Source organism: Myotis brandtii, unplaced genomic scaffold (assembly GCF_000412655.1).
Source record: "Myotis brandtii unplaced genomic scaffold, ASM41265v1 scaffold481, whole genome shotgun sequence".
Taxonomy (NCBI): Eukaryota; Metazoa; Chordata; class Mammalia; order Chiroptera; family Vespertilionidae; genus Myotis; species Myotis brandtii.
Window position 1 is genome coordinate 333,639 of NW_005368381.1, and position 27,881 is coordinate 361,519.

General features: G+C 49.0%; 1 protein-coding gene across 5 annotated transcripts; it reads left to right on the forward strand.

Moving 5' to 3' along the window:
• Positions 1 to 790: 790 nt before the first annotated feature.
• On the forward strand, positions 791 to 27,625 carry NLGN3 (neuroligin 3). Of its 5 annotated transcripts, XM_005876191.2 has the most exons (9): positions 791 to 933; positions 3,453 to 4,108; positions 4,728 to 4,787; positions 9,768 to 9,827; positions 11,432 to 11,581; positions 18,001 to 18,186; positions 20,256 to 21,045; positions 21,681 to 21,967; positions 23,532 to 27,625. In XM_005876191.2, the coding sequence occupies exons 2-9, from the start codon at positions 3,652 to 3,654 to the stop codon at positions 23,609 to 23,611; spliced, it is 2,070 nt and encodes a 689-aa protein (XP_005876253.1). In that variant the 5' UTR covers positions 791 to 933; positions 3,453 to 3,651; the 3' UTR covers positions 23,612 to 27,625. The 5 variants fall into 5 exon arrangements, with proteins under 5 accessions (XP_005876253.1, XP_005876254.1, XP_005876255.1 ...); XM_005876192.2 differs by lacking the exon at positions 23,532 to 27,625 and having other exon boundaries at positions 793 to 933; positions 21,681 to 23,004; XM_005876193.2 differs by lacking the exons at positions 4,728 to 4,787; positions 23,532 to 27,625 and having other exon boundaries at positions 793 to 933; positions 21,681 to 23,004.
• The last annotated feature ends 256 nt before the right edge of the window (positions 27,626 to 27,881 follow it).

The window sequence follows — 27,881 nt, forward strand, 5'->3', positions numbered from 1 at the left end:
CCAATCCATACCCAAGTTATAAAATATAAAAAATAAACTCCCTCTTTGAGGTCCACAAAGTATGGCACTTAAGTTTAAGAGTTATGTGCTCAAGGAATGGAACTCCCTGATAGGGCAAAAACAAACATGACTGAAGCTTCTGCTGAACATTCTAAAGCAGCAGTCGCCAACCGATGGTCCCCGGACCTCTGGTGGTCCGTGAGGTCCTAAATGTTGGCAACTGCTGTTCTAAAGAGATACAGGAGTAGAGATTTGGCTGGGATAAGAGACACTCAGAGGGGCTTCTGGTACGGGGATTAAATAAACTGGACAGGTGCACTACATACAGGAACACAAAGACAGCCGGATCTAGAGAGGAGAGACCCTGACAGTCTGAGGCTGACATGGCCCCGCACAAGCAGCAAAAAGGAACATCATTGACCTTTGAGAGAGTGACAGGATGAGGGCAAAGTGCCCCCCACTGGTGCTACTTGAATAGTGCTGGTGCTGAGAGGTGAGGGCTGCTGAGGTGGAGGTCTGTCTGTGGAGTATGACTGGGGTCTCCTGCAAGCAGTGCCTCAGTTTCTCCCTTTGTTTCAAGTTCTCAAGCTTTGCAGGTAAAGTTTGGACTAGCTGCCCTGGAAGATTACCTGTTTGTGACTTGAAGGGGGTGTGTGTGTGAGGAAGAGGGATTTCATGAGCAGTGTGTGCCAGATCATGGGAGGAATTGGGCCATGCCCCAGGACTTGAGCCATCTCTGGCACAAAAGGAGTTAATGGCAGGGACCGCGCCCCCCGTGTCCGGGCACGCGCAGCGCGCCCCCTCGGTGCGCGGGCACAGCAGCCAAGCAGCCAGAGAGCAGATCTCGGGGATTCGGGTGCGGAGCCCTTGGCCTGGAAGCGATATGGGTGGTCCGAGGCCCGGTTCAGTCGCTTGCAACAGCCAGGGGAACAGGTGAGGCCGAGGTCTCTCATTCTTTAGCCGTCCATACCTTGCCCCATCCTATCCCCTCCCAATCGGGCTCCTCCACTCCCCAGCCAGTGCTCCCCATCCTCAACCCCATGTTCTCCATCATCGGCACCCCTGACCCCCCAATCCTCCCCCACTCCTCTCCTTCACCTCCTCCCTGAAGCCCACATATCCCTGTCATCGTCCTGCCCATGGTCCCTCTATTTCCACAGCCCGGCTCGAATGCTCATCAAAATACCCCTACTGAGGGCCCCCAATCCCATTCCTGTTATGCACATTGCCAGTCCCCCCACCCCCACGGTGCAACCCCATCCCTCTTCTATGGTAGCATCTCACAGCCAGGCTCCCTCCCCCACTCTGCAGCCCCCCTCCTAACAGAGGCCTTTATCCTATCCTCCCCATTCCAATGAAGCTCCATCCCTCAATTCCGTTCCGAGCCCTCATAGCCCCCAATCCTGTGGTTTACAATACCAGTGCATTCCTGTACAATGCCCCTCACCCAATACTGCTCCAGCGTAAAAAGTACCCCCAGATGCCATTCTAATCCCTGGCATTGCCACCTCTCCTTGTCTTCTCCCAAATTGGAAGTTGGGCCAGGATGAAGATCTTGGCCTTGGGGACTTACAGTGGGTCTTAGGGTACAGAGGGCGTTTGGGGGTCGATTTGTCTAGGTGTTCACGGGGGAGGGACTGCAGGGAATTGACTCAAAGGGGACCGGCATTTGGTACCAAAGGGATACTGGAGAGGGAAGCATCCCAAAAGGGTTAATGGAATTTGTGGGGAGGGGCGGCACCGAGAGGGTTAATCGTGGGGGTGGGTGCTGGTGGGGAAGCCGTGTGAATGAGCGGTCTGTGCCCCAGAGTTGCCATGGAGACAGTGAATGGGGGGATTGTGTGAACTCAGCTGCGGACTATTCCCCCCATACACACACACACACACACACACACACACACACACACACACACACACTCGCTCCTGCTCCACCTCCCTACTCCTACCCCTTCTTTCTCCTGCCCCTCCTCCCCCAACCCTGGGCCATTGTGGGCAGTGGGGCAGTGGCTGGAATCTAACCCCCCATATTTTGCTCCCCATTTCATCTGAGCCCCCACCCCTTTAGTCTCTTTGCCCGCCCTCCCTTCACCCTCCTTCTGCTCTCTCTCTCTCTCTCTCTCTCTCTCTCTCTCTCTCTCTCTCCCTCCCTCCCTCTCTCTCATCTCATTCCCCTCTCTGAGGTGGCGAATTGCCGGGCGTTCCCAATCTCCCTCCCCCACCCCTTCAGGCAGTTCTTAAAGTCTTAAAGGAGAAGGCCTGCAATCTTGAAAATTGGGAGAAATGGGGGGGGAAAGGAAATATTGTGTGTGTGTGTGTGTGTGTGTGTGTCCATGCACGAGTGTCTGTGTGTACCTGTGGATATGTGTTGACTGTACCTGTGTGTCAGAAGGCCTGTGTCAATTGTGTTGCTATTCCTGTTTCTGTCTCCACCTATGTGTTACCATCATGCTGCATGTGTCTGGATATTTACCTGAGTAGTGTGTGTGACTATATTTTAGTAAGTCTCTGGCTGGGTGACACTCTCTGTCTCAGAATGTGACACTATATGAGGGGATCTCTGTGGGCTTGGAATGTATGTCTCTGTGAGTGAACATTGTAGTATTTATTATCTGGCTTGGTATCTCTTACTTCCTCTTTGAGACTTTGTGAGTCTCAAAGTGTGAGTCTCTGAGAGTGTGTTCCCCACACTCCACTGTTTATTTTCCACTGGCTGAGCATCAACAATGCCTAGGGTGCTAGGCAGAAGAGTTTCTGCCTCAGTTCTGGCATTCCATGTGACTCAGAGCTAGCTGACAGAGATGACCAAGGCTTAAGGATTTGGGAGCAGTTAGGGCTGAGGAGAAATGTACAGAAGGGCACAGGTGGTTCTGGGGACTTTGGGAAATGGCTGTCCTGCCCCTATCCTTGCTCCTGCCCCTGTCCCTGCCCCTGCCCCTGCCCCGCCTGAGCATGAAGGGTATCTCTGTGGGACCCTTTGACTGTCTGCTGCTTTCCCTTCTTATGCCATAGAGTCTCAGAGTGAGGTTCACAATCCTGTCCCCTGAGGCAGAGGTCCTTGTGTGGGCTTTCCAGTCCTGGGGCTAGAGAGCGCAGTGTTCCTGCAGCATGCCCAGGGACCTAGCTCTATTTCCAGTTCTCACCTCTTCTACCACATGCTACTCTGGCTCCAGCTGGCCCTCGGGAGCTCCATTGGCTGAGGAGTTCAAGTTGGGGATTGGTAATTTGTAGTGGCAACCACTGTCATTCTGTCAATCCCCTTGGGTTTTCCAACCATGGCCGGGCACATAGAATGGTTCAGATTGGCAGTGGAGATCATCCATGGGTCTCTCGACTTTTGGGCACGTGAAACCTCTCCTAACGAGGAGAATAGCCCAAGCCCAGCAGGGCCCCCAAAACCCACTCCATAACCCTCCCCACTGTCTTGGATGACGAATACTTCCCTCTTTCCACAGGCCTGTCTGGCCCTGAGGGAGTCTTCTTTCTGAAGCTGTGGTGCTTGGATGACCTGCTCTCTACGTGGCCAGCACCTGTAGGTGTCCCTCAAGAGCTCAGTTTTGAGGTTCCAGTCAGTGTGGCCATGAAGGGGCTGCCTATTGGGCTGATGCTGTGACCCTGGAATCTGCCTTTCCTGCCAGTCCCCCTGCCCAGAACATGTGGCTGTGGCTTGGCCTGCCCTGGCTGCCCCTGAGCCCCAAGCCCACAGTTGGCCGGAGCCTGTGCCTCACCCTGTGGTTCCTCGGCTTGGTGCTGAGGGCCAGTACACAGGCCCCAGCGCCCACAGTCAATACTCACTTTGGAAAGCTAAGGGGTGCCCGGGTACCATTGCCCAGTGAGATCCTGGGGCCTGTGGACCAATACCTGGGGGTGCCCTACGCAGCTCCTCCGATCGGCGAGAAACGCTTCCTGCCCCCTGAACCACCCCCATCCTGGTCGGGCATCCGGAACGCCACACACTTTCCCCCAGTGTGCCCCCAGAACATCCACACAGCTGTGCCCGAAGTCATGCTGCCTGTCTGGTTCACTGCCAACTTGGATATCGTCGCCACTTACATCCAAGAGCCCAATGAAGACTGCCTCTACCTGAATGTCTATGTGCCCACGGAGGATGGTGAGTGCTGTGGCCAGGCACTGTGCCCTCCCTGCCTTCTCCTGCCCTGTTGTGTTTGTGGCTTGCATGTGGTTGTGTGCCCTGCAGCATGCCTCTGTCTGTCTAACCATCACTCTGCTTGGCGTCCCCCTTCCTCCTCCCTGTTCTTTGCTCTCCCAGCATTGTCTGAGCTCCCCTGTGTGAGTGACACTGTTACCAGGAGGGGCCTGGCCAGGCCTGAGAGCTTTGACAAGTCTAGGGTCAGAGTGCTGGATGGGGGTTCCCTGGGGGAGTATGGGTCATTGCCAGCAGCTGCCCGCGGGAGGATGCTGGCCCCACCAGGCCTCCTGTTGCCATTCCACCTGCTTTGGAAGGTGGAAGTTGTGTGTAGCCAAAGGAGCTAGGTGTGTGGGGGGATGGGGGCAAGCCTGGTGGGCACTACTTAGGTGCCTCCTCTTTCACTAGCTGGTGCCTCCTCCCGCGGGGGTCACACTAAGGTAAGTGACAGAAACAAGGAGGTGGTGGGAGAGGCTCTCTGCCATATGCCACCTGAGAGCAGCTCTTGGGGTCTGGGGGTGGAGGGTGCATGCCCCTTGGCAGAGGCCTCCTGTTATTTTTTAGTTTTTTATTCATTTTACAGTAAAGCGGATTTCCAAGGAATGCGCCCGAAAGCCCAACAAGAAAATTTGTAGGAAAGGAGGTAGGTAGCGAGCCGGCGGGGAGGGAGAGAGAGAAAGAGAGAGGGAGGGCTGCCTGCCCACCTGCACTTGCCCCTGAGGACCCTGCCTTCCTTCAAGTGGCCCAGGCTCAGGGGGCAGGTGGTGAGCAGACATAGCTCCACCTCATCCAAGGGCCCTGGCCACCTTTTCAGGGAGGATTTGGTGGCCTAAGGCAGATTCAGAGCAAAAGCAGCAACCACGTTTCTTCTGATCTTCTCAGACCTCAGTTCCACTCTTAAGACAGAGCCAGTGCTTCTCTCTGGCCACCTCAGGAGAACTCAAGGCAGTCAAGGTGGAACCAGAGGCCTTTTCCTGGTTAGGGAGCCACGGGCTCACCCCTCCAAGTTCGTTCCTGGGTTGATAGTCTAGACCAGTGATGGCGAACCTTTTGAGCTCGGCCTGTCAGCATTTTGAAAAACCCTAACTTAACTCTGGTGCCGTGTCACATATAGAAATTTTTTGATATTTGCAACCATAGTAAAACAAAGACTTATATTTTTGATATTTATTTTATATATTTAAATGCCATTTAACAAAGAAAAATCAACCAAAAAAAATGAGTTCGCGTGTCACCTCTGACAAGCGTGTCATAGGTTCGCCATCACTGCCTTAGACAGTGGTTCTCAACCTTCTGGCCCTTTAAATACAGTTCCTCAGTGCCGTGTCACATATAGAAATTTTTTGATATTTGCAACCATAGTAAAACAAAGACTTATACAGTGGGGCCTTGACTTACGAGTGTCCCGACTAACGAGTTTTTTGAGATTGGCCATCTCTTGGCCGATTTTTTGCTTTGAGTTGCGCGCTAAAATTTGGGTAACGAGCCAGCTTCAGATACCCCACCGCTAGTTGGCGCAGTGAACGTCACAGTGAACGCCACATCAGCCCAGCATTTCAATTCATTGTAATGGTGAAAATTGATTTGACATACGAGTAATTTGAGTTACGAGCTCCGTCACGGAACGAATTAAACTCGTAAGTCAAGGCCCCACTGTATTTTTGATATTTATTATATATATTTAAATGCCATTTAACAAAGAAAAATCAACCAAAAAAATCAGTGTCATAGGTTCGCCATCACTGGTCTAGACTTAACTCTCCAGCCCTGAAGCTGAGACCAAACTCATGCACAGGCTTAGGAATCCTGCCACCCAACTCCCCACCTTTGGCCAGAGCAGCTGAGTGACCTGGGCTGGTTTTGTGGCAGACTTGGGGGGGCGGGATTTCCTCCTGGAACTATGGACTCTAAAGGAGGTACAAGACCCTGCATTTTAAATTGACCCTCTTGCTGGGAGGAATTTGTTCCCCCTGTGTAACAATTCTTCATGTTCAAGTAGCACTTTATGTTTTCTGTAAAGAATTTTCATACTTATCTCATAAAATCCTCCCTACATCTCTGGAAGCTTCTAAGGCGGGAATTGGTATCCTGATTTTATGGATGAGGAAACAGGCCCAGGGGAGTGACTTGCTGCTGCTCATCCCCTGTCACTGGTCTGTGGCAGAGCTGGGAACAAAACCTGGGTCCCTTGACCCTCAGGACAGTGTTCTTTCCGCTGTAGCACGTGAACCAACTCAACTCCCGTCTAGTCATTCCTGCCTCCCCAATTCTGAAAACTGGTAAAGTGTGGACAGGTTGGGCCAAACTAGAAACAGTAATAGCCTAAGAATTGGTGGAAAATCAGCCTAATTCCTAAAACCCTTTGGCAAACTTGGAGTTTGTTTTCCTTTGAAATCCTGGAGCAGGGTTCCCCCAGGTGGGGTCTTCAGGATTCCTGGGACTGGGTGCTCCCTGCTGAGTGAGAACCTCAGGGAGCAGAGCCCAGGATCTCCACAATGGGCATGCGTGCTGAGTGCTTTTGATACACACTGAGCAGTGAGTGAGGCCTGCTGCTCCAGGGGAGTTTTCCACCATATCTCTACTCCCAGCCCAGGACCCTACAAGCAGTAGGCTACCAGTAAACACTTTTTTTTTTCATAAATGAAGAAGCATTGTGGTGCTGCAGCAAGAGTACAGGTCTCAGAGCCACAAAGCCTGACCAGTCCCAGCTCTGCTGCTAACTCACAGTGAGACCTTAGGCAAATATTTTCCTTTAAGAACCTCTGTTTGCACATGTGAAGGTGGTAGAGGACTGGTATTGTCCTTAACATTCCATTAGCCTATCAATGAACTCAGGAAGAGGGTCTCTTTAATATATATTAATATACATATTAATATATATTATTGATTTCAGAGAGGGAGAGGTAGAGAGAGATAGAAACATCAATGGTGAGAGAGAATCATTGATTGGCTGCCTCCTGCACGCCCCACACTGGGGATTGAACCCGCAACCTGGGCATGTGCCCTGACTGGGAATCGAACTGTGACCTCCTGGTTCATAGGTCAATGCTCAATCACTGAGCCACTCCAGCCAGACAAAGAGGATCTCTTAAACTTACTCTTTTGAGTTACTTACTTGGGTGGGAGGGAGAGGAAATGATCTTAAAATTAACCATTTCCTAGAAGGAATGACCTCCCCAGAGCACCAGTAAGGGCCTAAGACAGTCCAGTCCTGAGAGTTTGGCTAGAGAGCTGGCTTTTAGTTCCACTCAGATACATATACTGATCATGATAGTTGACAGTGGACAAGGCCAAGTGCTAGGTGTTGTTGGGATGTGCAGAGAGATAAATGAGGCAGAGGAAAGATTTAGAAATAACTAAAGGTCTGATTGCCACTCTGAAGAAGCTCCTAGCCTAGTATTTAGTCCCAGCCAGTTTAGCCAGGGCCCACAGGCCAATCTGGGAGGTGGATTTTCAGACAGTTGGAGGGGAGGTCATTTGGTCATTTAACTGTTCAAAGTAGTTCCCTATTCAGGGCCCATTTGGAGGAGACTCATCCACAGAGGTGGTTAGGGTTGTGTGCTTAGGGTAGGCAGGGCTGGCCTGGCTGGGATCCTGTAGCAGTACTCTGTCAGGATGGGGGATGGTGGTCAAGCTGGCCAGGGTGACAGGCATGGCAGCAAGGAGTAGCTCACAAAGTGAAAAGCTGAAGAAGCAAAGGCAGATCGAGGAAGCTGAGACAGTGCAGCAACCCAGGAACACTCCCAGCGGTCAGGGAGGGATGCATCTTCTAAGCCAGGGCCCATGGGAAGTAAAGGATTTCCTGGGAAGACCTGCCCCATCCTCACCCCAAACCCCGTTCAAGTTGGAAGGAATTCATGTTTAGGGATGAGTGATTCCTTTCTGTCCACTATGTGGATAATGAAGCCCCAATCCCCACAGGATCTCTGAGGGCAGTAATGTTAGGTGTTAAGACAGTAGACACTACTGGAAGTTTGGGAAGCTGGAGGAGGTTTCTATCCCTTGGGCTGGGCTCCTGCCCTAGTTGAAAATCCATTTTGTATTATGAGAGTGGTTTCTGTTTTGATTAATAGCTGTAAGGGAATTCAGCACCAGAGACCAGGCCAGCTGAGAAAGAAGGCTATTTGCTGCCTCCAGGCTGAGAGTATCTGGTGTCCTAGAGAAGAGGGTAAGCGCTGGGTGCCAACAGAATGACCTCTGTTTCCACATGCTGCCCAGCATCCAGGCAGGAGGTCTCCTTTCTCCACAGCCATTCTCAAGGTGCACTTCTCGTCTCCTTAGAACAGGAAGAAGAGTTGGTGCCAGCTTACCCCCAGGTCTTAAATGTCTCTCTTCTCTCCTCTGGTCTCTTTTCTCTCCTTCCCATCCCTCCTTTCCCCTCCATGTTCCACCTCTTTTCTCATTTATTTTCCCCTCCTTTTCCCCTATCCCAAAAAGATGGCATGGTGCAGTGGAAAGACCATGGGTTCCAGAGTCAAGTAGACCTGGGATTGAATCTCATCTCTAGCACTTTCTAGCTGTATCATCTTGAGCAAGTCACTTTACCCCTCTGAACCTCAGTTTCCCCATCAGTAAAACAAGAATAAAGATAGTACCCACCTCATTGGGGTGTAAGGATGAAACTATATAACAGAAGTGGAGTCTCTGACATGATAAATATTCAGTACATAGTACACAGTAGGAGTGATTACCATTATTCCTATCTCTGTTTCCCTCTCTCCCTCCCTTCCTCTGTTTCTCTCTCTGCTTCTCTGTTTCTCAGTTTCTCTCTCTCTGTGTTTCTCTCTATCCCTCCCTCCCTCTGTTTCTCTCTCTGCTTCTCTCTGTTTCTATTTCTGTGTTTCTCTCCCTCTGCTTCTCTCTCCCTTCCTCTCCTCCTCCCCCCACCCTACCCCTATTTCTCCCAGTTTCTTTCCTTCCCTCCCTCCTCAGGCTCTCTCTAGATCTCAGAGCAAAGCTTGCTGTTCTCAGGCCTGGTTCCTATGGGCAGGAACCTCATTTGCCATTATCCAGAGCAGGAGGTCCCAACAAGGAAGACCAGAGGGACAGCTTCATGTCCCATTTTCTCCTGTGGGAATCAGGGTGAGCTGAGGCTCAGCTTACGCTTGCTCACTGGTCCCAAGGAGCCCAGGGCTGGGGTCCCTGGTACCTTTCTCTGCCCTAATAGCTCACATCCACATCCACACATGCTGGCAATGCTGCCTCTCACACTTAGTGCCTGCCCTGCTCTCCAGCTCAGCCTGCCTGTGTGTACACTCACAGCCCCTTCCAGATGGAAGAAATCCCTTCCCTGAGTGGCTCTCTGGCTCTGTGCCCTGGCCCACCTGCTGCTACCTCCTTCCTAACTGGAAGGTAGTTGGTTGAGATGGGCTGTTGGGACAGGGAGGCGGGGCAGGGAAGTGCAGGGAGGCCAGCACAACAGGGGCCTGCAACACCATCTTCCTGATGAAAGTCTGGGCCTCAGCCCACCCATTCCCTCAGTTCTTGCCATCCGTCCTGCCTGTCCTGGGCCCAGGCCCAGAGCTGGCTTACTGGGCCACACTGCAGTCATGCTGTTTTTGAATTCTCTCTCTGTTTTGTTCTCTGTTCTGTGCTGTTGTGTCTCCCCGTGTCTGGTCCCCAGGATCCGGCGCTAAGAAACAGGGCGAGGACTTAGCGGATAATGACGGGGATGAAGATGAAGGTATTTGGGGGCTGCAGGGCGTGGCGGCTGGTGCATGGCACAGAGCCCCTCCCCCTCTCAATGGGGAGAAGCCCCGTCTGTCTGTCTGTCCGTCCGTTGGTGTGTTTCTGTTTCTGTACAAGGCCATTGGGCTGTTCATTCATCTTTGGCCTGGTTGGCCATTGGGAGTTCCAGGGTGATGGACATGCTGGTGGGAGCAGGAGACGACAAGCAGAGCCATGGGGAGGGCATCCTCCTCACCCCGGTTTCCCACCCATTCTCAGTCCTATAGTAGTAAGCTGGAGACAGCTTCCTCCTCATCTTCTGTGATTCATGGGCACCTGCCCCTACTGAGCAGCAGGGAGAGTGGAGAGAAAGCAGGGCTGAGGGAGGGTGAGGAGATGCCTGTGTTGTGGGGAGACTGGCTCCTGGGAGAGGGGCCCAGCAGGATGTTGAACAGAGGAGTGAGGCAGTGACAACCAAAGGGGCTGGAGAATAGCCCCAGCTAAAACCTCCCCAGCCTTCTCTTAGCAGAAGGACTGGAGGCTAAAGCTCCGGGCTGAGGCCGGGACACCACAGCTCAGTTAGTGGATGGCGTAAGATCCTTGAGTGATGGCTGAACCAGTCCTCCTTCCTCCTTGGGAAAACAGGGTACGTTTGCTCAGCAGCAGAGAGCTTTCCCTTCTACCTCTGTGACCCTGCCCCCTCACCCCCGGAGGGGCCAGACAGTTCAGGGGGTCCGTTGGTGGCTACTAGGGTTGTGCTGGTGTGGTTGAGTGTTGAGAGGCTGCAGGTAGAGGTGATCAGGCCAGGAGGCTCCTCCTGAATGCCCATCCCATCCCTGCCCCTGTCTGCTGAGACTGGGGAACAGCCACTTTAAGGTCCCTCATTGTATGGCCTCTGGGAGGCTCCATCTTCATTCTAATGCTGACGGGGGCCAGATCTCTCAGTCTTAGTTCTGTCCTTTCCTCTTCCACATCCCCAATGGCTCCAGATAAATCTGCCTGATGTCCTGGGAGAATGGGGTAAATGAGAAACCATGTCACTAAGGGTCCCCTATCCCATCTCTGCCATTCACTCCCCTTTCCCCATATTCTTCCTTGTTCTCTCCCTGTGCTACCCCTTCCCACCCCTCTTGTCTCTGTCTGCACTGGGGGGCCAGCTTCTGCCAATGGCTGTATTTCTATGGAACTGGTCTAGTCTTGGGGGTTCCAGGGCTCCCCAGCCCCTGCTCTCTAAAGCCATATCAGGTCCCAGGACTTCTGGGTGCCCAGGGAAGGACTCACTTGATGCAGCCAAGGAACCAGCCCTTCCTCTTTCTTCTGCCTGACCCCCCCGCCCCGCCGCCTCCAGGCCTACCTAGGCCTAGCTGTATCAGGCCAGGCTGCTGGGAAGCACTTGAAACCAGAGTCTTTAAAAACACCAACACCACTGAAGTCCAAGTATCTCTGGCTGATGCTTGAGCTCTAGGCTGAGCAGCCCCATGAGTCCTACCCTCAGAGATGGCGGTGGTGTCCTGGCACCTGGGATAGCTTTGCTACCTGCACCCCCCCCCCCCCGGGCTGGTGGGGGTGGGGAAGGAAGGGCATCCTACCCAGCCTATGTCTCACCCCTTCTTCTTACAGACATCCGGGACAGTGGTGCTAAGCCCGTCATGGTCTACATCCATGGAGGCTCTTACATGGAAGGGACAGGCAACATGATTGATGGCAGCGTCCTCGCCAGTTATGGCAACGTCATCGTCATCACCCTCAACTATCGGGTTGGGGTGCTAGGTATGGTTCCCTACTAGGTGTCTAGGAGGAAGCCTGGGTTCTCAAGGAGGGAAGAAAGAATGCTGGGCAGTCAAGAACAGGTGGCCTTGGTTTCCTAGCTGGTGCTAATGACCATAGTAAAAATGCTGTTATCCCATTACCCCTACCCAAGTACTGGGAGCTTCCCTATGTCCCCAGGCCCTTTCCTGGATGTTTAGTTCCCACTGGAAATTCAATTCAAACTTCACACCTTCTCTTAGGTCTTAAGCCAGGTCTTTGCTTCCAGACTTTTGCTTGGCTGAGTCTTATAGGGCCCATTAATTTTCTAGTGTTCTGTCCTCATCACTACCCACCCACCCACAATCTCTAAACACCCTGCACATACATAGGAATTTCTTCTAGCCAATCACATATCCACACACCCACATACCTTCACATGTTCACATATGCACACTGTCCTCATTCACCCCCATGCATATGGTGATTTCTCACTCATCCCCCCACAAGCACACTCACATATCCATACACATGTAGACCCCCACATCCACATATATAGATTTCCTCACATACACACACATTCCCCCAGCACTCCATATACACTCCACACATGTAGTCTCACACACATATCCACATGCCCATATATTCTATATATCCCATAACCCTATCACACATCTACACAGATTTCCCTCTCTCTCTCTCTCTCTCTCCCTCTCTCTCTCACACACACACACACACACACTCCCATATATTGCTCCCTACACATATCTATGTCCATATGTATGCTCTACACAAAGACCCATACCCTGCACATCCACACACAAACCCCACACATATATACCTTAAATGTACATAAATATTTCTTCCACACATACTCATATCCCCCATGCACCCCACTTCCACATTCATCCAACACCCACATACACACATATGTCCCTCACCTTCCCTATATAAACACAAACCAATATTCCCCCTTCCTACACAAAAACACCCATACCTACACATCCACACCTCCCCACCCCACACATACACAAATACTACATACATACATACATACATACATACACACACACACACACACATACACATACACACTTCATATCCCTGCTTGCACATCTATATCTACATCCCCTCACATATATACATACAGACCTCCTACACATATACCCACATGGACACACATGTTCCATACATACCTTGCATATATACATCTAATACATACATGTGTACATATTCCCCCACACTATCCCACAAATGTATACACATTCCTATACCCACATCTGCCCATTCATGCACATACAACTCTACTCACCCCCATATTCATGCACACCCATACTTATGTACCCCATATACACACACATATACATTTCTTCTACTCTATGGGTACATCCTCATACGGTCCCACATATTGTACAAACACATTCCAACACACACATTTATTTTCCAAATCCTTCCTCATACACACCCACATGCCCTTCTCCACACACCCACATGCCCTTCTCCACACACACTGTGTCATCCACACACTTGTTTCAGTGATTTGGGCTTCCACTATACCCCATACCTTTCTCAGTGACTGTTAATGCTTATATGTGGCAAAGGTCTTGAGGTAAACAAGTGCCTCAAAGAGGTGACTGGGCATAAAGGTCCTTGCTCCTTTTCATATGCTCACCTAGGCCTCAGAGGGCACATGCAGCCCCATATCCTTGGAGTGTCATGAAGAAGCCAACTTCTTACCTCGAGGGCTTGTGTCCTCAGAGTTCCAGTGGGGGTCAAGGCTGTTTGTCAGGTCTGTAGGCCTGCGTGCTGAACCAGCAATTAGTCATGGCTTCCTACATAGCTAGTTGGCTTATTTTAATTTGCTTTTGAGTATATTGCTTTGCCAGTTCTAATTCCAGAGGCTCTGGTACTGCCTTAATACTATATGGGATGGCAAGATGCCTTTTTGGGGTTCAGACTGGAGAAGTGATATTCCCTGGAAAAAGTGGAGCCTGTGTCCCCTTCAGTGGTATCTGGATACTGGGTATGAAGCCTGCAGGGCAGCTCCCCAGTCTGTTAATAGTCTGATGTGCTTTGGGTTTCATGGTTCTGCTGCTGCTCCTGTCTGAGCTTCCCCAGACATCTTGGCAAGTTTCTCCTAAGAAGTTCTGTCCTGTTGAGAAAGGGAATTTGAGTCTATGACAATAAAAATGGTACCGTGAAGGTGGCTGGAAATACATGTACTAGGGCTGCAGAGTTCTTCAAAAATGATGAATATACAAATATAATCACACACAGATATATAGGCACACATACCCAGCAGTTTAAGTCCAAAAGTAATGTTGCTACTTTATTTTCTTAGTGAGAGTAATAGAAAACATTCAACTCAGCTGCTTCTAAAAATTATAAGCACAAAGCTTCAGTCTAGAAGATGTATTGGAAAGCACAGAGAATACTAAGAATATGCTTCAGTTCCATATTTTTGGACTGGCTAGGGATGAAGGAAAGAGAGAGGAGAGGAGTGGGGGAGAGGGGAGAATGTAAAGGAGAAAAGAACAGGATGGGGACAGTAAAGAGGAAAAGGTGACAAAGAGAAAGGAGGCAGAAAGGAGACAGGAGAGACAGATTTGCAGTGTCGGTTGGGAGCTGTGGGCTGCATAGAAGGCTGTTGATGGTGAGCACTCCCTGTGATTTGCTGATTACTTCACAACCCTAGCCGAAGCTGTTCTAATCCTTACGCTTCTGTATCAGAAGTTCTTAACCTCTTGGGGAGTCTTGGACCCCTTTGAGATTCTGATGAAAGCTATGCACTTTGCCTGGAAACACACACACACACACACACTCACACTTGTAGAAATGATTTCATGGATCCCACTGAAGCTCATCCATGAAACCCAGGTTGAGAACCTCCCACTTTACAATCTCCTGTCATTTGGCTAACCAGAACAGCATATCTGTGGGCAGAAATATTATTCTTTGGGCTTAAGCAGTTAATGATCAAACTAATATTACCCAAACCTCAGAAGGAGTCATAAACTAAGATTTGATCAGAAGTTCTTTACTGCTTCCTGTGTATTCTTCAGTGCCTGCTAGGAAACACAAATGTAATCAGTAAAGCCACTGGTTGGATTCTGGGTACATACAAGATGTTTTGCTTCTTGGTGCCAGTTGTAGAACATGGGTTTGTCCATGACACTTGGGGATTTTCCTCAGTGTAGCTGAGGCTTTGTTGTTTTGTTTCCCAAAGCATCCCAGAACAGGTGGCCAGTTTTGAACCACAATTATAGTAAGTCCTCACTTAACATTATCAATAGATTCTGTGACGTTAAGTGAAACAATGTATAAAGGTACCAATTTTAACCTTAGGCTAATTGATACAAACAAGAGTTAAATTCCTATGGCATCTTATCAACATTATAATGAAAAGATGTTGAAGGAGACAAAGTTATTTTAGGACTGCTGTATATGTATTCATTTACCCTCCTTCCCATCTGCTTCTCTGGAGCACTGAGCACAAACAGACAGCTCACTCTAAGGTGCTTCTTTAGACATCTTGGGTGACTCATGTATTTGGAGAAAGTCCAAGGCAGAATGGTAGTTATTATTTGAGAAGCCCTCACTGGGCTTGAGACCAACAAAAGAAAGGGACCCCAGCAGGATATAGGATGTGGTTATCTCTGGGACTGAGGAAGTAGAGGCTTGCCAAGTTTTATTCTGGGTTCCAGAATTTAATCCTACATCCTTGCCCAGGTACCCTTCAGGCAAACTGAAAACCCGGTAAACATCAAGCCTTGAGTGGCATGGATATCTGGTTTTGATATCATTGGTGCCAGAATCCCCTGTCTTCTGTTGACAAGCAGCTTACCATGCACTGCAGCATAAACTTGGGCCCAGGGAGACTGGCTCAGGTTTATTTTGGCAGTTTGTGGAGTTTGGTATTTTAGCCCTCATTCTCACATGCTTTGCATGGATGGCTGAGTTACGGGGGAGCTAGCAGCGAGTGACTGCTCTCCCAGACTGCCAGGTTTTGTGTGCTTGTGGTGGGTCATGTTTGCTGTGTCATCTTCCTGAGCCTGTTGGATATAGCACTTCAAGCAGGACTCTTGTAGTAAGGATGGTTGGCATGGCATCATCCGCATGCTTCAGATCTTCTTATCCCAAGGTTCTTGGGATCTCAGGGAGCCAAGAGTGATGGACAAACCCTCCACCTAGCCCTTTCAGTCCTTTGCTCCTAACCCAGGAAACTGGTACATGTTGGAGCAATCTACTTTCCTTCATCCAAATGCAGGCTCTTCCTAATGATTAGGACAGATGTGTTTGACACATTTCACTGAATGATACCTTCCTTGACAAAGGCTAAGGCCAAATCTGCTGTTGCCCAAATGAGAGAAATTGGGAAAAGGATTTGGGGAAAGGAGGGGCAGAAGACAGGCAGGCCTAGAGAAGTACATAGTGATTTTTGCCAGAGGGTCTCAAGGTTTGGACAGCTGGGTTGAATCTTGGTCAGCATACTTCTTAAGACTCGCAGGAGCAGCTTCAGTTTGTGAATGGGCCTGGCAAAGGAGGAGCTAGTCCTGTTGTCTAGAGGAACAAGCGCTCCTCCATTCATCCTCGTGCAGGCTTTCTCTAATTCCTTCTCATTTCCTCATCGGGAACCTGGGGCTAAAGAGGGCTTGTGATTAGGTCCTGAGAGGACTAACTAAGTACTTTACATACTTAATTGTACCAAAGGTAAATTAATAACTTGAAGAGGGTGAAATGAGCTCTCTTGCAGAAGCTAGAAACAGAAGGACTTGAGAAAGACGCTGAGGAATTCTTGTGCCTTACTGAGTCTTTTGAATTCAGCTTCTGCCCGTGGACTTTCAGGACTGCCAGAGAGCTCTCTGTGAGCTGAGGGAGCCTCCTTAAACACAGCCTCTCATAAAGATGATGCCAGATGCTGTGAATGAGCTTTTCATGGTGGGGTTAAAAAAATACTAACCTAGCCTGGCCAGTGTTGCTCGGTAGTTGAGTGTAATCCCATGCACCAAGAGGTCACTCGTTCAATTCCAGGTCAGGGCATATGTCCAGGTTGCGGGCTGGATCCTCAATAGGGGGTGTGCAGGAGGCAGCTGATCGATGATGTTTCTCTCTCATCAATATTTCTATTTCTCTCTCCTCTCTCCCTCTCCCTTCCTCTGTCTCTAAAAATCAATAAAAACATTTTAAAAAAATGCTGATCCAGGTATGGGTTTCCAATATGTAGGAGCTCCACAAGTTCCACCTGGAAAGAACCCTTCTGAAAGTCTAGGGTGGGAGAAGATAGAGCCCCAAGGAGCCTAGAGATCAGGAAGAGGGTTGAAATGAGGCAGCAGAATCCATCTGAAATGAAAGCGTGTGGGGAGGGAGGATGAGGAGATATAGGACATCTCTGTGGAATAGCCAGCAGGTGGGTGGGAAGGTAGTCTCCATGGTAACAAGTGTCCACAGCAGCAAATCCCAGCAGGTGGGTGGGAAGGTAGTCTCCATGGTGACATATCTCCTGGCAGCAAATTCCACTGGGTGGGCGGGAAGACCTGTTTCTGTGGTAACGCACTGCACTGACTCCCCAATTTCTCCACCAGATGAAAAAGATGGTCTAACCCAGTGGTTTTTCAACATTAGCAGGCATCAGAATCACCTGGAGAGTGTGTTAAAAATGCTGATTGATGGGTCCCATCCCCAGAGTTTCTGATTCATTAGGTCTTTAGAGGAAGGGAATGAAGACCTGCCCTGAGAATGAGGGGAAGGGAACATCCGAGGCCCTGGAAAGAAATGGAGATGGACTAACTTGTATGGGAAGGGCAAAGAGAGCTTAGGGGTTGTTGCCTCTTAGGATCTTCACTTTCTTCAGAGATAGAAGGAAGGGGAAAAAGAAGTAACTACAGATTTACAATGTGCTCAGCATATTAGTGATGCTTATTTATGTTCCTTTTATCCTTGTAACAACTCAGAGTATTTTTTTATCCCCATTTTACAGAAGAGGAAGCTATAGCCCAGAGATGTTAAATAATTTGCCAAAAGCTACATGACTAGTAAGTGGTAGAGCCGGGACTCGAACCAAGGACTATTTGAGTCCAGGGTCCCTGCTTTTTCCACTCTATAGTGCCAGGTGCTAGAACCATAACCAGGATAGTACATCAGGGCAGAGGATGCTGGGTCCTGGCCATTTGCAGTTCCTGCAGGTTAAGTCTCCCAACTGGAGGCATCCCCTTCTAATGGTCTGGATACCCCTCCTTCCAAACTGGAGAATGGGTGGGAGGCAGGGAGCCGACCCTTCCTGTACTGATGGTGCTGGACCTTGCAGAAAGGAGCTCTGCTTTATACTAGCTAGGTGGATAGAACTGTGCTGCATGCTCATCCTCTGTCCTCACAGCCCCTTCTATCATACTGCAGGTCCTCCATCCCTCCACCTTCACTGTCCTCATGCCCTTTGTTGAATCCAGGTTTCCTGAGCACTGGAGATCAGGCTGCCAAGGGCAACTATGGGCTCCTTGACCAAATTCAGGCACTCCGCTGGGTGAGTGAGAATATTGCCTTCTTCGGTGGCGATCCCCGTCGTATCACAGTCTTTGGCTCAGGCATCGGTGCGTCCTGTGTCAGCCTCCTCACGTTGTCACATCACTCTGAGGGTGAGTAGCTCTGGGAGCAAATATGAACCAGCAAAGTGCTGGCTACCCTGCACCTCAGGCCTCTCAGGCTCCAGAGTGCCCAGTTCTATGCCCCGGAGCACCAGGGGAATCAGCCCACCCTCTTCTATCAGCTCAGTATACTTTTGGGGAGAAGCTGATGGGAAATGTTTCACTAGAAGAAGATGGAATTCTCCCAATGGGAGAGAGGGGAGGAGAGAATCCCACTTACAGCTTAGAAAAGTAACCCCATTTATATCCCCTTCTGACATCGGAGTCTTATTTGAGTGAGTGGGAATCCATTGCCTCTCTCTGAAGGGACAAGAGTTCTTTTTGAGGCAGGGGATCTTTCAGTTAGGGAAGGACACACGACTGCAAGGTAGAGCTCTAGGGTGGAAATTAGTTTTTAGGTGTAAGAAACACTCATTCTCTGGTTTTCTTTCTGACGAGCAAGTCTGTACAAGAAGGGATCTTCCTTGAGGGGGGATGGGTCCCAGGTAAGGACTGCTAACCTGCAGGGCAGACTTTTTCTGAGGGTAGAAACCTATCATCGGACTCGGACCTCCTTGTGGGCTGTACAGCCCTGCTAAAGGAAACTCTCATTTTTAGCCCCAAGGAAAGCCTCTCTCCTTGCTGTGTGTCCCTCTGCCAGTAACTCTTCCAAGGGGGCTGAATAGGCCCTTTTGTGCTCACAGGAAATGTTCTCATCACCTCTGGACTATAGCACATTCTGTCTCTGAGAGGTAAAGGTGCCTTTCTCTGAAGTAAGGAAATATGTGAGAGACTTTTTTTCATTGAAATCAATCCCATGAGTTAGTGATATTCTCACAAGAAGACTTTCAGTCTCTCTTTGAAGAAGGCCTATCTCTCTGAGAGAGAAAAATCACCGGCTCTGACCTAGAAATCCTCTCTCCCTCTAGGAACTACCCCGGTGAGGGAAGTCTAAGCTGGGATCTGCATCCCACCTTAGAATGTGTTTCTAGGTGATTATAATTGGAGCAGGAGTCCCTTTTCCACAAAGATGGATGAAGTGACTGGCTGTGAGGGTGCCTCTGTCTGAAAAGAGGAACGAACAGTACCTCCTCTGGTTGGGACTATTTCACAGGGAGGAGAAGGCCTTCCTCAGAGTGGTGCTATACTCTGTCTCCTAGCGGGCTGGTGTCCCTGGAAGTCTGGCTGCTTTAAAGATTTGTTCTCTCTGCCTTTCCTTAATTGACTCATGGAGAATAATCTTTTGAAAAGTGAGGCTGTCTCTTAAGTTGTCATCTGTATTTCTCTCCCTCTCTTTCTGCCCATGCATACTGTCTTTCTTTTAGAGGAATGGAATTGTGTGCCTGAGGACCAGATTATCCCTTGGCAGTGTTGGGGCCAGGGAGAGAATGATACCCCCCTATTTTAGGAAAGAATCATTCATTTTTTTAGTTTGGGGGACTGGCTCCCCGTCAACTAGGGGAAAATCTGGATCTGACGCCTCAGTAGCTTCAAGAAAAGGAAAGTCTCTGTGGACACTATGGACTGGGAGGGCACATTCCCTGGAGACTTTCAGACCCCAAGAACTTTGCCCTCAAAATCCTTCCCCAGACTCCCAGAATGTGAGGCTCTCTCCTGCTTGCATTTCTCATCTCTCATGAAAAAGACCCCTTTGTGGTGGAAGCGCCAGCTCCCTGGTGGTGAGCTGGCACAGAACTGGGCCCAGCTGGGCAGGAAGCAAGAGGGGAAGACAAGGAGAGATAAAGAGAAAGAGCATAAGGAAGCTGATGTCTGGGGCCCAAGGGGTTAATTCTTCCTGGCATGTCCTTAACCCCCAAGTTACCAACCATTGCCCCAGGACAAGGAAGCTAGAAGCAGGCAGTGGACCAGTCAGGGAAGGGACCCAGAAACCCCTCCTCCGGTCCTCACCAATCATCCCAGCCCAAAGGATTTTTACTCTTTTCCAGCCCATTCAACCGATAGGGCAGCCTCAGTAACAAAGGAATGAGGAGATGTTTGATTTGTCCCTCAGAGACAGGCAAGGGAGGCCTGGGCTGTGGGTGACAAGACAGATCTGACCTGGTGTTGCCTATCTTCTCTAGGGCTTTTTCAGAGGGCCATCATCCAAAGTGGTTCTGCTCTATCCAGCTGGGCTGTGAACTACCAACCAGTGAAGTATACCAGCCTGCTGGCAGACAAGGTGGGCTGTAATGTGCTAGACACAGTGGATATGGTGGACTGTCTTCGGCAAAAGAGTGCCAAGGAGCTAGTAGAACAGGACATCCAGCCAGCCCGCTACCATGTGGCCTTTGGCCCTGTGATTGATGGTGATGTCATCCCTGATGACCCTGAGATTCTCATGGAACAGGGTGAGTTCCTCAATTATGACATCATGTTAGGTGTCAACCAGGGTGAGGGGCTCAAGTTTGTGGAAGGGGTGGTGGACCCTGAGGATGGTGTCTCTGGCACTGACTTTGACTATTCCGTCTCCAACTTTGTGGACAATCTATATGGATATCCTGAGGGTAAGGATACCCTGCGGGAGACCATCAAGTTTATGTACACAGACTGGGCAGACCGTGACAACCCTGAGACCCGCCGTAAAACACTGGTGGCACTCTTCACTGACCACCAGTGGGTGGAACCCTCAGTGGTGACAGCTGATCTGCATGCCCGCTATGGCTCACCTACCTACTTCTACGCCTTCTACCATCACTGCCAGAGCCTCATGAAGCCTGCTTGGTCAGATGCAGCTCATGGGGACGAAGTACCCTATGTTTTCGGTGTCCCTATGGTGGGCCCCACTGACCTCTTCCCCTGCAATTTCTCCAAGAATGACGTTATGCTCAGTGCTGTTGTCATGACCTACTGGACCAACTTTGCCAAGACCGGGTAAGGAGAACGTGGGGGTTCTTCTTTGGGACCCCAGCATGCCCTCCCCTCTGCTCTATCTAAATCTCTTCCATCATCTCCCTTCCTAAAGTATTCCCCAAGTCTTGCTTGGTAACCCTTTCACACACAACCCTCCGTACTTCCTCCTTTTGAGTCTTTCATGCCATTTCCTTCCCTTAAAATTTTTGCTCAGGCTCACAACTCGGTTAACATTAGTACTGAGCAGGAGTGAGAGTCATTGGCTAAACTATGGGATTCAAGGTTAAATGGCCGGAGGCTGTGTGAAGTAGGAGTAAAGTACATTCAGAAAGAGCCTTTAAAGGCTCTTCGGAAAACTGGGCAGCTGAAAAGATTGATGGATGCTCAGTAGCATGTGAAAAGGAAAAGTGGCATAGCATGATCTTACAGGATGGGCATAGGGAAGGATGAGATGGTTCCATGATGCTGTGGGCAGTAGGAGTTCAAGGCTGGGGAAGAGGAGTATGGACAAAGGGAGGGGCCCTGAAAAAGATGGAAACAGTGGGAAGTTTTAGACTGGGGAGGAGGTTTTTAGGGGTGGGTGTGAGAGGAAGAATACTGGGACCTTTCCTCATCTAGGTAGATTGGTGACCCCAGATTTTCATGTGATATTTCAGGGATCCCAACAAGCCGGTCCCCCAGGACACCAAGTTTATTCACACCAAGGCCAACCGCTTTGAGGAAGTGGCCTGGTCCAAATACAACCCCCGAGACCAGCTTTACCTTCACATCGGGCTGAAACCGAGGGTTCGAGATCATTACCGGGCCACTAAGGTGGCGTTTTGGAAACACCTGGTGCCCCACCTATACAACCTGCATGACATGTTCCACTATACGTCCACAACCACCAAAGTGCCACCCCTGGATACCACCCACAGCTCCCACATCACCCGAAGGCCCAACGGTAAGACCTGGAGCACCAAGCGGCCAGCCATCTCCCCTGCCTATAGCAATGAGAATGCCCAAGGGTCCTGGAATGGGGATCAGAATGCAGGGCCACTCTTGGTGGAAAACCCTCGTGACTACTCCACTGAATTAAGTGTCACCATCGCTGTGGGGGCCTCCCTTCTGTTCCTTAATGTTCTGGCCTTCGCTGCCCTCTACTACCGTAAGGACAAACGACGTCAGGAGCCCCTGCGCCAGCCTAGCCCTCAGAGGGGAGCCGGGGCCCCCGAATTGGGAGCTGCTCCTGAGGAGGAGCTGGCAGCATTACAGCTGGGCCCCACCCACCATGAGTGTGAGGCCGGTCCCCCTCACGACACACTGCGCCTCACTGCGCTGCCCGACTACACTCTGACCCTGCGGCGCTCCCCTGATGACATCCCACTCATGACCCCCAACACCATCACTATGATTCCCAATTCCCTGGTAGGGCTGCAGACATTGCACCCCTATAACACCTTTGCCGCAGGGTTCAACAGTACTGGGCTGCCCCACTCACACTCCACTACCCGGGTATAGCTCCAGCCCAGAGCACAGCCTTTCTCCTGGCTCCCTTCCTCCCAGATCCACAAACACACATGCACACACAGACACACAGAGAAACACATACAGATATATATGTATACGCACGCACCCACGCCCAACAGCAGACCCACCTGCACAAACATAGATAGACGTGGACATGCACCCGCATGTACAAAAACACAAATAAGGAAGTAAACCTAAACAAACCCTCCAAATGGGGATGCAAATGAGTCCTTGGGAAACTGAGGACCCATGGGACAGCAGCCGAAGCCAGCTCCTTGAGCCTGACCACAGACTCTCCTGGGGGCCTGAAAGCACCAGCTGGACACCCCCTTGGTGCTTGCCCTCCGCCTCTCTTGGAACCGCACCACCAACCAACTCCAGACTTGGGAGCTGTAAAGAGCAGAGTAGCTCTTTCTCCCCTAGACTTGATCTTTTTTTTCTGGTCTTGTTTTTGTTGATTTAAAAAAAAAATGGAACAAATCCTTCTCCAACCTGTGAGTGCGAAGAAGCTCCAGAAGGGAGGGCCCCAGCCCAGGTCTTTCTGGCTCCAGTGTTCACAGAATCCGACCAAGGAACAGGACCCCCAAGAAAGAAACAGATTTGAGTAAGACCACAGGTTGGAAGGAGGAAGGGGCTATGGCCGGATGGGGCTGGAGGCCATAGGGGAGAACTCTCCAGCCATCTCTGTGTCCCTGTGAAGGGCTGCAGACTGCAGAGTAGATTTGGTAAATGAGGTTCTGTGGAGTTCACGCCTCTGTCCTCGGGGTAATGCCATCAGAAATTCACCCCATTTTATTTACAGTCTCTTGTGTCTGTCATTTCTCTTTCAAAAAGGCAGTGTTTTTTGTTGTCGTTGGCTTTTTTTTTTTTTAAAGAAAAGTTCTTAAAACACTAACAGAAACCCATGGAGTTTGTCCTTTGTAAAAATTTTAAACACAGTGTCTTGTTATAAAAATAAAAAATCCAGTTAGCACTCCCAATTTGCCTCCCTTGCACAGGCCTTGCCCTAACAGACCTCCCAGCTGGGTGCCTCTGCAGGCTAGGAATCACAACAGCTCTCCGCCTCCTGTGCCTTTAAACTGATACATGTCTGGGCTGCGCTCTGCTGGACCCGCATGAAGGCCTCTCCAATCTTCATCAGGTTGCTGTCCCCACCCCCAGGGCCATGGGTTCCTGCTGCTGAAGCCTTCTCTTAGTGCCTCAGGGCCTCCTAATGAAATAGCAAAAATAACACTTCTTTCTCCTCTGCATGCCATCACGCTGCTGCCGCCTCCATCCGTGCTGCCACTGCCACCAGGGCCACCACCCTGCCCTCATCCTGGACAGGGGGCTGGGAGGAGGTTTGACCTCTAACATGCTGAAATTCCTACTCATATCTGAATCCAGTGAGGCATCAGGTCTGTAGACTCCCTTGCCTTGGGTGACTGACAGAGCAAGGGCCCTCTCCTCCCCAGAGATGCTTGTGTCCTATTCTGGTCATTGGAATTGGAGAAGTTCATTGGGGCCCTGGGAGCAGTTTCTCTCCAGGATTATAATCAGTGACTCCCTATCAACCTTGGGGGACAGATTCAATGAGGTTCTACAGGGTTAGCATTATGGTATTTCATATTATTCTCAATGACTTGAAGGGCTGAACCAGCTCAACAAGTGTGACAGTTGGGTAGGGTTGCTGATACCTCAGAAACCAAGAATATAATTCTTCTAAATGACCCTGACAAAATGAGGGAGATGAACCAACACAACAGGATGATGTTCAGAGGGGATGAACACAAGGTAGTATAAGGACCAAAAGAGAGATGGGCAATGATTGACTTGACACAGTATAGTTAAAAAAGAAAAAAGAACCGGGGGCAGAGTGTCAGGGTGGGTCACAGCTGAATGAGTTCATAGTGTAGAATTTATTTCTACTCTCTCCCCTTTTCTCTTCTTTCCCAAACTAAAATGAACACTAGCATATAATAACACAAATATAGCATGAAGTGGCTGGGAGGTAATCAGGCTCTGAGTTTTAGAATTAGAAGTAGCCTCAGAGTCATCTGGTCCAACACACTTATTTTACAATTGGTAAAATGGGCCCAGAAAAGTCCAATGTCACAGTCAGTGTTAGAAACAGACATGGAGTGCAGTCCAGAAATATATGACCTTTCCCACCGTCCTCATTTTTTTTTTTTTTTTGCTCTGCCTAGCATTGGTTATGCCTTTTAAAGCATTAATGTGTCTGGCCTTCGTCAACACATTTTCAGCATATGTGGAAAAGCTGGAGAGGGTCTGGAGAAGAACAAAAACAATGTGCCAAAGGACTAGTGTGTTGTTTTTTAATTTAGAAAGGAGGAACATGGTGAGGAAACATTAAATAATTGTAGAGCACCTACTAAGTGACAAGTGTGTTATATCTTTAAAAAGTTAACTCCTAAATAAGGACAAAGCTGCCATTTCTTCTGACAATGATAGAGGGGAAAAGATGGTTAGATACAAGGAAAAACTTTGATATGGATAGGAGGTGATCATGGCACTCAGTAAGTTCTCCAAAATAGTTGAAAAATGAATGAAAGACTACTACTAAGGAAAACACTGGTGTTCATCTTCCTGAAATCAGAGGGCTGGATGACATGAACTTTTTAGGTCAATTCAGAGTCTTTGTTGTTATAATCCTTTGATTGCTCCATCTCAGATATTACCAAACTGGGCCTCCTCTCTTCTGGTGTGTGTGTGTGTGTGTGTGTGTGTGTGTGTGTGTGTGTGTGCGCGCGCCTCCAAATTAGGAGGCTTTCTATTTGGGGAGGATTTAAACATTGCCTATCCTCTAAGAACTCAAGGTCTATAGCAAACCCAGCTCCAATTCTATTTGGGACCCATCAGTGAGAGATTACAGTTGATCTTCATACCTTTGAAAGGTCTGTCTGGGTTGCAGAAGTGGCCTCCAAGACAGGCAGGGTTTCAATCAAATTGTAGTCAGTGCTATGCTGGGGTAGCTTGAGGGTTCATAGCCCCATTACTGATAGCCAGCCTTGAGCCTAGCTAAAAAACGCAGCTCTTTGTTTGGAGAGGGGCTGAGGATATACTTGGATTTTATTTCCCATTGCAAAAATCATTAGTGCCTAGAATGAATGTATCCAACCTGCATTCCTAGATTTATCTGGTTTCTGTATTAGTCCTTTTGGGAGCTGGACAAAGCTATCTTGAGGTCTAAATTTGTGGTGTGTGTTAAAAGCCAGATGTTGGTCACTGTAAAAATCTCCATAGAAAGCAAGTATGATTGTCAAGACTATAGGCCTGGCCCTGTGCTAGTTTAGATACTGTGAGGGATAGAAGATACCCGCTTTGAGGTGCATACTATCAGGAAGACAAAACTGAACTATGATAAAAATGAGTGAAATGCATAATTTAGCATGTGACTTCAATTGTATGGTTAAGGTTAAAGGGGCTAGAGAAATTGCAAGACGAGCTGGGCGAGGGTGACTTTTGGGGGACATAGTAGGCATTCCAAATTGGGAGAAAAGGCTCGGCCAGAACAACCACACCAGAAGGTCTAGGCATGCTTAAGTTGCAGTGAGGAACTGACCTGACTGAAGTAAAGGGTTCAAGTTAAATAGTTGGACATCAGATTGGAAAGGCAGGTTGCGGAAGTCTTTATAACAGCAGAAGTGTTTGGGTGTTATCGGATGAGTGATGGGATGCCCTGACTTTTCCTTTTGCTAATGGTTTTATAGAGAGAACACAAAACCTCCTCAGCTCCTCTTTTACTCCTTCTCTTCTGTGAGGAGAAGGATTTCTAGAGTAGAAAGGACAGAGTGAGCACCCAAGAGAGGCTCCTAAAGGCAGTTTATTCCAAAAGAGCCTTTTGCTGCTCTGAGTAATTTCATCTCATACTCTGGATCAATAACAGCCCAGAGCATTGTGAGGACTTGCAGCTCAGGTTGCAGGACAGCTAGTGGTAGCTGTTATAATCCCATAGAAAGTGAAGAAGATGCACACTGCAACTTAGAGATGGGCAAACATGGCTCCACAGTTTTACAAATAGGAAGAGATGAATTCCATAAACTATAGATCAAAACATTTAATATTGATTGAGGGCAAGAGTCTAGGACAAATGAGTAAAAGGATGGTTGGTGAGCACTTGCAAAAGGAAGTGAAGATTGCTCAGCCCCTGCATGGATTCAGGAAAAACAAATCATCCCCCACTCAGCTCATTTCCTTTGAAAGGGTGACTGGATGGGTAGATGAGGAGAATGCTACATCTACAGTGTATCTGGAGTGCAACAAAACATTATCTTAGGATACTCTTGGGACAATATGCAGGAATATGAGGTGGATAAAGATAGGTGTGTGCAGATTCTTAACCAATTGAATGACTACACACAAAAAGGTTCTGTTTTAATGTCTCTAGATCAAATTTGAATATTACATATACATGGGAGAGAAAACCAAAATGACAGAATCAGAATTCATAGAGATGTCCAGAGGCTGGTATGATGGACTCACTATAGCAAAATAGAACGTAACAGGGACATAACCTTTCTATGATACATTTTCCTGCTCTTATTTCCAGGTTCCTAGGCATCCAGTAAAAAGGTTTAGGGCTAAGGCAGTAAAAGATGTCCCACAGAGAACTTAGGAGCAAGAGCCCAGAGGAAGACCCTTAGAACATATATGGGAAACATGTAAGCTTTCCTCTTACATGTTAAATACCTGGGGAGGGCAGCCTGGCACAAGACTGCAATTCCGGTGGATCAACTAGAAGAGCTCAACAATTGCAATGCAATCATTACTGGAAGATGGAGAACCCCAGGACCTCTGGGTTACAACGAACTCACCAGAACTGATTATCAATTCTGTATTCAGAACTAGAAAGACAATAGTGAGCAAGATGGATGTAGTCTTGAACCTCACAGATAAGATAAATATTCAACAAATATGTACAAATATGAAGTTTATTCCAATAAAGATTAGTCTGTGAAAAACAAGAAAGTTAGCAGGAACAAATATAAAGTCACTCATTTGAATTCCAAAATGTAATAGTATAGCCCTAACCAGTTTGGCTCAGTGGATAGAGCATCAGCCTGCGGACTGAAGGGTCCCAGGTTCGATTCCAGTCAAGGGCATGTACCTTGGTTGCGGGCACATCCCCAGTAAGGGTGTGCAGGAGGCAGCTGATCGATGTTTCTCACTCATCAATGTTTCTAACTCTCTATTCCTCTCCCTTCTTCTCTGTAGAAAATCAATAAAATATATTTAAAAAAAACCCCAAAATGTAATAGTATCAGTGTAGGATGTGAGAGATGTGGCTTAGAGGGTTTTTAAGTAAATGAAAGCTTATCATGAGCCATGAGTCAAAAGTATAGTTTGGC

Excerpts from the sequence above, each read along its gene's own strand:
- NLGN3 (XM_005876192.2), top strand. The coding sequence starts at position 3,652 with ATGTGGCTGTGGCTTGGCCTGCCCTGGCTGCCCCTGAGCCCCAAGCCC. Across the intron at positions 9,828-11,431 it reads TGACGGGGATGAAGATGAAG|ACATCCGGGACAGTGGTGCT; the intron begins GTATTTGGGGGC and ends TTCTTCTTACAG. Across the intron at positions 11,582-18,000 it reads CTATCGGGTTGGGGTGCTAG|GTTTCCTGAGCACTGGAGAT; the intron begins GTATGGTTCCCT and ends TGTTGAATCCAG.